Genomic DNA, 9,030 nt, shown 5'->3' with positions numbered 1-9,030 from the left:
ACTTTCCTGTTCGTACACCCTTACTTCTTTTTCCCCTTCCTACTGACCAAAAAAAGAAATGAGAATGAAAGGAAAACAAGGAGTCAGCAGACTGATTCTTAGAAAGACTTGAACTTCTGTACCATAAAGAGTTCAGTGTTACATTGGATGCTCACCAGTTTAGCAGTGCAGGTGGCTTTGGAAAAAGTCTACAGGTTCAATATGGCCAAGGAAAGGACATGACTTGATTAATGCTGAAGACCCCCACTGCCGCACATGAAAGTGTATCCTGTACCGAATAATCATCCTTCAAAAGCTTGCAACCCAATTTGTAAGACACTAGATACAGAGTGATAGAGGAAATAATTCACTCAGCAAAGTCAACAGGAGATTAATGGCAGGCCTAGATATGGAACCTTGATCTGATGCACAGCTATGTCCTACATGCAGTCCTGTAGTTTTATGAAATTTAACTTTACATCAAGAATAGAGTTTGCTGAAATGTCACTTCACACCAAGAGTTTATCCTAAGTGAGAACAGAAATCCTCTCTACATCGTCTACTTTTTAAATGTATATCTTAGCATTTTTAAGACTTTTAATACTTGTGAATTAATACACTGAGAAGTAAGGTACTATAGCCTTGATGTCTCAGGGTAATTTGTTACCAACAGAAAAGGTAGATGTGATGAAAATACAGTAAGCCTGTTAGGGGCAGAAAACTCTTTAAGTAAATATTTTCAGTTGGTTCCAGGTTTTTGAGGATCAACATTTGCCATTTGCCAAGGGCACAGAATCCCTGTAGTCAGACTTGCACAGTGTGGCTTTCATCCCAATTTTTAAAAGCTTCATTTATGAAGAAGGTGCACAGTGAGCAAATGGAGCTTTGCAATATGATCTTTGGAACAGTCAGCCAACAAACGGCATGTGACCTAAGCTTATAATTTACAGACTAAGTTGCCCAATTTAGGTATGTTCCCTATACATTTGTCATTCAAAACACAAGTGACAGAACTTAAAACCAATTAAGCCACAAAAAAAAGTAAGCTTTAGCACTTTTTTTTCATAAGCTTAAAAACTTTGAATACATACAACATATAAATATCAGAGCACAAAGGAAAAAGTATATAATCCAGTTTGTTCAGCACTAACTGCAGACCTATAAGCATCGCCATTACAATTAATCTCAAATGCTTCATAGGAAATCTTGTTCCATCCAATGTAGGCCCAGACATAAGGCAGCCAGTGAGAATGTTCACAGGAACAGATGTTTAAACAGAACATGGAAGGGCTAGTAAAATGGTTAGAGGCACGGAGAGATGTGTGTACATGAATGGATGAAAAGCATCAAGCACCAGCTCCAAGACTGGCAGCTGCATTGTCACCTCAGGTGGATGCACTGCACTGTGACACCCTATAGGGCCTGCCCTTGCATGACCTGTGCTCCTATGAATGCAGCTCAGGATGTTATGGGTGTCAGAGCAGTCATCACATTTTCCAAGTTAGAGGCCCATTCTATGCTAGGCTGTATTTTTGCTGTCATTTTGGAGTTGTATACGGGATGAACTTCTACAAAATGCAGAGTGTGGACGGGTACATGTCGTTTTGTGTGTGTTCTCTTTGATGGAAGGAGAACTGTACAGCATATGTGGGTACTAAAATGATATGCATACTACTCCTGAAGAATGCAGGAATGAAATGGGAGGGGTGTAGCATGCAAGCTAGGAAGAATGAAAATAAGAACTGTCTTGGTTATCAGCAGAGCCATAAAGTTTTCCTTCCCATTTCTGTTATCAATCACTTCTTTTCCTGCAAAAGCCATCTGGAGATTCAAACAGCTATCTTAGCAGTTAATAAATTTATTCACGTATTCCAGTGTTTCTTCGGAATTACAGGATTAAAAATGATTTGTTAATGAAGACTGAGGTTGGTATCCACAGTGCCTGTATTCAAAAACCTGGGATATGTGCCTATCCAAAGCTCTATCTGTCCAAATCCTGAGAAAGGCAGCTGAGGTGACCTGTGACCGCAACATGAGGCATCACCTGCTGCAGCCGCTTCTGGACACCCAGCTCTCCTCCTCCAGGCATGACGCCACACAGGTCCTCGTGTTCCCAGGCGGTTCGGTGTTGGTGGGCTCAGCCACGCTTCCCTCCTGGAGGCAGCATTTCCGAGGGTGGCCACAGGCCCGTGAGGGGTGCGGGGGTCCCCACAGGAGCAGCTGCGCTCGCAGCCAGCCTGCGGGTGACAACTGAGCAACCAGAAAGGCCACGCTTTCTCTCGTGGCGTGTTTTTTCACGGTCAGGAGTTAGGGGCCGACCAGCCTCTCTCTTCCAGCTCCCCAGCCAGGGACATGCGCAGCCCTTGCGCTGCGCAGAGCTGGGGAGGTTACTTTCTCGCTGAGGAAACGTTGTATAACAGGACACGAAATGGCATGGCGGGCGGGGCGCAGGGCTGTAGCGCTGGGACGAGGCCGGGAGCCAGGGGCCTGCAGGCGGCGGGGGGCCGGGGCGCCCAGCGGGCGGGGCTCCCGCCGCCCGGGGGGTGCCGGCAGGCGGCGCCGGCCCGGCTCAGCGGGCGGGGTGACGCGGGCGAGGCCGCCGCGGGCCTGGGCCCGGGCCCCGGCGCTGGGAGGTGGCGCCGCCCCGCTGCCATGGCAACGGCGCCGGGCCGCGCTGCGGCCGCGGGCGGGCGGCGGTTCGGCACCATGTCCTCCCTGGCCGTGGCCGAGCCCCCCGCCTCACGGGCGCCCTCTCGCCCCCCGGCCCGCTCCCCGGTTCTATCGCCGGCTTCGGGCCCCTCTCGCTGCGGCGGGGAGCGGCGCAGGAACGCCTCGCCCGCCGCCGCCGTCCAGGTGAGCTCCCCCGCGGCCAGGAGTCACCCGCAGCCACCGCCGGCCGAGAGGCGCTGGCCCGGCCCGGCCCGGCCCGCCCTGCCCCGGCTCGGCAGCCCCTGCCCCGGCCCGGCCCCGCTTGTCTTGGCCGCTGCGGCGGGCTGAGAACAGGCCCCGGTCTGTGCTGCACACAGCCGGCGTTACCCGCCCGAGGGCGGGGTCGTGTCGGTTCAACGCGGCGCTTTCACATTTCAAGGTTTAAGCTATTTTAAAGCACGGTCTTAAAAAAAAAAAAAAAAAAGTTAAAAAGTGTGACTTTTCCAGGATGGACAGTTAAGATCAGTGGATTTGAACCACGTCATCAAACTACTGGAAGATTCAGGCTCAGTAAGTAAGCGTGACACCTCGTTATTTCACTTGCACAGGTAGGAATGGGGCTTAGGATAATGGTCCGTACAGTTCCTTCAGCACCCACCCCAAACACACCAGATGGCGCCGGGGGCTGGGCCTGCAGAGCACAAAGCTGAAGTATCTGCTCTGGTGTTCGAACCCTTCTAGAGGTGGTCGTTGTAATACGGACTGGTATCAGTCATGTTTCTATATTTAAAAAATGGTATGTGTGTAAATGGCAGTATTTCCTCACACAGACACTTACAACAAACAAAAGACAAAAGCATGCACATTTAAAAAATAGACCTGCAAAATTTGTGGCTTAACTGAGAGTTTAACCTACAGCTAAGAAACATAAATACATTCAGAGTTACTGAAAGTATGTCAGGAATTCATGTAATTCTCCACGTTAACTGCTAACATTTATCCAGGGAGGTGATTTTAAGGGAAGGAGATAGACATGAAGTTCAGAGCTGAAGAACAAATATGACTGTCTACGCACACAAGAGAGCAGTATTGCGTGGACTTCCACAGACCTTTTGGTCTCCACAAAAAGATTTGGCAAACTAAATTCACTAAGCCATCAGTTACTTTTGATCTAAAAACCTAATAATTTATATTCTTAAAACAAGAACTTGATCAAACACCACAGTTTAAGTTAGTTTCCCACAGAGAAGTAGTTTGTGTCTTTCCACCTTCTTTTGATAGAGCTTGATAGAATAAACTTACTGACTGAAGAAAAATGTGCTGAACCATACTGTTTTACTGCTTCTCTAAAGAGTGCAAGATATATGATAAAATGCCCTTAGGATTCTGGGCTTGTAGATTCCTGAAACAACTTTCTGGCCTGCCTCAAGTTGCAGTGCTCTTGCCCAGCATGGAAGTACTCAGAGGGGCTGGAATGAATGCTGCATATCACTGACACACCCTGACTGACATATCCTCATTTCAGTTGTTTTCAGTTTGAATTTGCAGACTTTTCCAGTGGTGGCAGAGCTCCGACTCTAAGCCGCTTAGATCTACGTTTTTACACATCCATGTCATGTATGACATAGGTTTGGTTTTCATAGTTGTCTTTCACAGAATCCCAAAGAATTTAAGACACATTTGAACAAAAGAGTTTTTAAAAAGCCTCTTCAGTTACAAGAGTCCAGACTCCATACTTAGAAATGAGGCTTCATCAAGGAACTAATCCTGCTGCAAAGCACTTTCAGAATTTCATTGTGTCTTGTGATTCTTTAATCTCGTTTCCACTTTCATTTAAACTTAAAAGGGGATAAACATAATCATTTAATGTTCTAAGGTGAGCTGCAATTAAAACCTGCTTTTCGTTCTTTTACTTAAGAAAGATTTGGAAAAAGAGCAGCTGAAAACTCTCAAGAAGGTAGTCAAGCATTTTGAAAATGGGCTTGTATCCTTTGCCACTGTAGAATTCTGAAGTCATGGTGTTATATGGTAATACTCTTGACTTTTCAGCAAAGCATTTTGTGATGTGCCGTGCTTCCACATGGGGAGCAGTGGTGCTCCACATACATTCTCATCATTGGGCTTCTTGTGCATACATACCCAAGGTTGGTAGGTTAGCAAGATTCTTGGATGCTAGATTAGTTTGCTCCAAAATTCGGTAGAGGGATCTCACCTGTACAGTGGTTGAAAGTGTTCAAAATCTAATTAGTGTACTTCCAACTCAGAATAGACAAGCATAATAATTGTCATTACTTAAGAAGCAGCAGATGAAATTGCAATGACTATCAGTGAGGAGATATTTGAAAGAAAAATAAAGTCAGATTAATTTATCTGAAACTTTTTTTCATATTTACGGTACAAATAGAAAGGCTTCAAGTAATCAGAAGTACTAGGGAGCATGTAGACATAAGGAAAAACATAATTAATATCATAGAGTTCAGCTAAATGCCACAGTGAAAAAGTGAAAAGCTATCACATTACTTCACAATTGAGTTATGGCTAAGTATTTACAGGCAGTTTCCACGGATCAGTAGATTGGTAGTAACTTCTCAGTCTCGCTATTATTCAGTTTTGATCTTGTGCCTCTATTGTAATTTAGATAATCTAAATATGTGTTTGGGTCCAGATTTTCAATCACTTGGGATTACAGTGGGAAAGAATTTAAAATACCTCAAGGCTATCTCAGAATTTAGATAGGTAAATCTGACACTGAGATATAAAATTTTTTTGTATTTTTAGGTATTCAGTGCTGAACTTGCAGTGAGTTTAGCTGATCAGAAATCTAAATCAGATTTGTGAGAATTGTACTTGGGTAAAAGTAATGCTGCTTCAAAAAGCCAAAGTATTGACTCATGTGCTCATTTTAGACATCTAATTTTGTTAAAGCACTGGCCTTGTTTTTTCTTGGTTTTGTCTTTGAAGTATGAGGAATACAGTTTTCAACTTCTGCTTCTGTTCCACAGCAGTACAGTCAATCTGATTTCCTTAACTTTAAATTAAAAGCCCCTTAAGGATTTAGCACAAATTATCGAAATTCTTAAGCTGTGTGCAGAAAAAATGAATGAACAGGAAGCTTTTACTGAGCCTTTATGTGAACTTATTGAATTATGTGGGTAAGTATTTCAGCCCTTCTTTTAGAGATTGAAACATTTATTAACATGTTCATACGTTTTCTAGGGCAACTGGCATATCCATACAGCATTGATCGACAAGGCTTCTAGATCTGCAAGGCATCTATTGTATCATCCCTTCGTTTTCATGAACTGTGTTTTCCTTGAGTCTAATTTCTGTTGGCATGAAAGAGGGACCGGACCCATTTTAGCAGTTCAGTATCTCTGAAGCTACCTATTACGTATTCAAAACTGTGTTGTGATTGTCCCCAGCTTGCTTGGAAGCAATTCCCCAAGGTGTCTTACTGCCTGAGTAAGTTGTTCTGGGACTGCTGGCCTCAAAAGATTCAGCAGCCAAGTCCTGCTGAGGTATGTTTTGCCATTTCAAACAAACTCCCTGAGTTTAAAAATCTGAGGTAAAGACACTTTAATGCCTGAAGATAAGCTTTATGAAATAACAAGCCGTATTGCAGAAGAGAAAGAACCACAACAATCTGAGGATTTGGAATTTATAATTACTTGAAAAATATATTGCATGAACTTCTGGTCATCTCCATTGTCATACTATATTTATAGAATAGAGTTTAGGTGTTATCCACACTTGTCAATAGTTTTCTCCTCCTCAACAGTTTAATATAAAGTTCCTTACAGAATGCTTGTAACTACAGTTACTCCTGTATTTAATTATAATTGGAGAGAGTAAGGAAGGGAAAAATTATGCCAGACAGAAAACGAGTCACATAGAAACCAGATATTCAAACAGGTTTTTGCATACCTTCCTCTCAGCTGTTAGCTTTAATAAGCATAGAACTTCTCAGCTGAGTATTTCATTTCCCCGAGCACCGTCAGTTGTACTGCTTTCCTCTGCTGCCACACAGTGGAGAATGCGAAAGGACATCACGAAGTTTCTTTTTCTTTGGCAGAAGGGAGACAAAACTGAGATTGAGTGTATAAAGTCGATAAAATGTAGTTGTGAGTAAGGCTTTTTGTCTCTTAAAGCAGTTCAGCAATAATCACGGGTTTTGCAATGGATATATGTTGGAAGATTGCACCCTTGGGTTTTGCTTCAATTTCTGCACTATGGAAATTCCACCACAATTCACTGCTGCTTCATATGACAAAGAGAAGCCTGTAACTAGAGGGAGGGGCTATTATTTAAAATTTTCTTTCAGATACTAGAACTTCTGTAGTAAAATTTTCCACTCTTTCATAACTGCTTCTGTTTACATGTCTTCTTCCCACTCCTTTCAATGGCTGTTTCTTCCCCCCTCCCCCCCATTTATTCCATTATTTGCTCTCGCCTTTCTTTTTCTCTGACTGTGTTTACAGAGGTTAACCTACCGGAAAGCTGGTTCTACACTGAGCTGCAGAGACCTTAGCATAATATTCTAATGTTTACTGTTGGAGAATTTTTAGCACTTACATGTTTATGTTAAATTTATTTTCCAAGTGTTATTGAATATCTCTTACTATCCTGTTTTTAAAAACATATTTGTCATTGGGCTATTTGGAGTCAGTTTATTGGTTTTATTTTTATCTATTTCAAGAGGTTTGCCCAGGGTATATGATCCTTTTTTTGCACCTCTGCACATGTCTACGCATAGTATAGCTCTACAATAGCCTGATAGTGCCTAGATTCCAGTATTTAATCTTCCACATTTAAATGACATCTGTTTATTCACTGTTTTTTATTGTATCGAATATGAATTACGGAGATATTGTCTATGAACATGTACCACTAATTGCCAGATTATGGACTTTTCAGTCTAGAATCAACACTGCGAAGGATATATTTGTCCTAGGAAAAGTGTCCTTATTTGCAAAAAATGTCAAGGAACAAGAGAAAAAACTATTGAGCTTTCCTAGTGACTTGATTAATGTGTTCTTCTGCAGTGTTTTAAGCATAGTTGTAATATTTTTAAATTTCATTTTTCAGGTTACCATTTCAAAAAAAGAAATTATCTGATGAAGTAAGCTATTCCAAGGCAGTTTCAAAATCCATTGCACAACTGGGTGAGTATAAACTGGTATGCCACAAATAAATTATTATTATTCCATAATAAAATGAACTGTATTATTAGCCAATTTTAATTTCTTGTTACCTCCATAGTAAAGGTAAGTAATTTCTTTCACTTATTCATTCAGTCCTCTGTGCTTTTTAGTACTAGAAACCATTCTTACTTAGCTTTGCAGCTAACCTGCAGGTTAGCTAGCAGAATTACATATTTGCCAGTGTCAAAAGCTATGTGAGATAACTTTATCAGTACAACTGAGCAACTAAACCAGTCTATAGCCTGTTTCATTTCATGTTGCTCTGAGAAATTGGTGTATTACTGTAACAACTGGAGCCTGGGATAAGAGGAACGTGGATCCTTCCTGCTTCTTTGAAACCAAATGGAAGAAACAAGTGAGAAACAGTAACTCCTGATTCCTAGCTCAAAGCTTTGAAAGCCCAAAACCTGAGGCTTATCATCTACAAAGGCAAAACAGAAGTCAGTTTAGTGCCACGCCTTGCTAGGAGTAGCAGTTTCTGACCTGAGCTTCCTGCTGCATCTGAGCCATGAGCTTCTATTTTTCAGAAATCTGTTTTAAGAGAGCTGTTGAGGAGAAGGTGTCAAAGTCACGTCTTAATGTCACTGGACCTCTTAGTACCAAAATATCTTTTTATGACCTTGCATGTCATATTTGTGATTTTCAAAGAAGATAATGCAAGCACTGTAGGTTAAGAAGACTTCCAAATAGAGCACAAGTGATATATCAGCTCACTTAATGGTAAGATTTAAATGATAAAGAGGTAGCATAATCAGACTATCACACATGAGAAAAAAAGATGTTTCTTGAAATGGGTGAGAAAGTATTTTTAGAAGTCTTTATTTTCACAGGTCCAAGTAGATAGCAGAATGGCCTCCTGGTTTCAGATAGTTCCAGGTTCTTTTCAGAGTAGCATGCCTAAAAAGACACTAAAATCTGAAAGATGATTTATATTATCCATCTTAGGCACTGTTAGCTCTCAATGGAATTCTCTTTATCTTGTGGGAAAGGATCTTCTTCTGTGCTCCCTCTATGTCATATCATGTCTGCTAGAAGAAAAGTTTCTGACATGTAACAATGACAACAGTCTAGTGTAGTAGCTTTCTTCTGAATTCAACAACTTCTGGAATAACATCCAGTCTCTTACAAGGGTCTGTAGCCATGAAGCAGAGGAGGTCGCTTTTTGATAAACCCTGTGCTACTCCTCTAAGACCTTTGTCCT

General features: G+C 42.0%; 1 protein-coding gene across 1 annotated transcript in view; it reads left to right on the top strand.

Annotated features, from left to right (window-relative positions):
• Nucleotides 1-2,670: 2,670 nt before the first annotated feature.
• Nucleotides 2,671-9,030, top strand: part of LOC130147969 (GTP-binding protein 10-like) — a 66,538-nt gene continuing 60,178 nt past the window's right edge. Inside the window, exons 1-5 of the mRNA XM_056335961.1 lie at nt 2,671-2,832; nt 3,136-3,198; nt 4,547-4,612; nt 5,671-5,780; nt 7,714-7,790. Coding sequence (XP_056191936.1) covers nt 2,686-2,832; nt 3,136-3,198; nt 4,547-4,612; nt 5,671-5,780; nt 7,714-7,790 — 463 coding nt within the window. The 5' untranslated portion in view covers nt 2,671-2,685. The remainder of the gene's footprint in view (nt 2,833-3,135; nt 3,199-4,546; nt 4,613-5,670; nt 5,781-7,713; nt 7,791-9,030) is intronic.

This window comes from Falco biarmicus, chromosome 4 (assembly GCF_023638135.1).
Source record: "Falco biarmicus isolate bFalBia1 chromosome 4, bFalBia1.pri, whole genome shotgun sequence".
NCBI classification, from domain to species: domain Eukaryota; kingdom Metazoa; phylum Chordata; class Aves; order Falconiformes; family Falconidae; genus Falco; species Falco biarmicus.
This window is presented reverse-complemented; position numbering and strand designations above follow the sequence as displayed.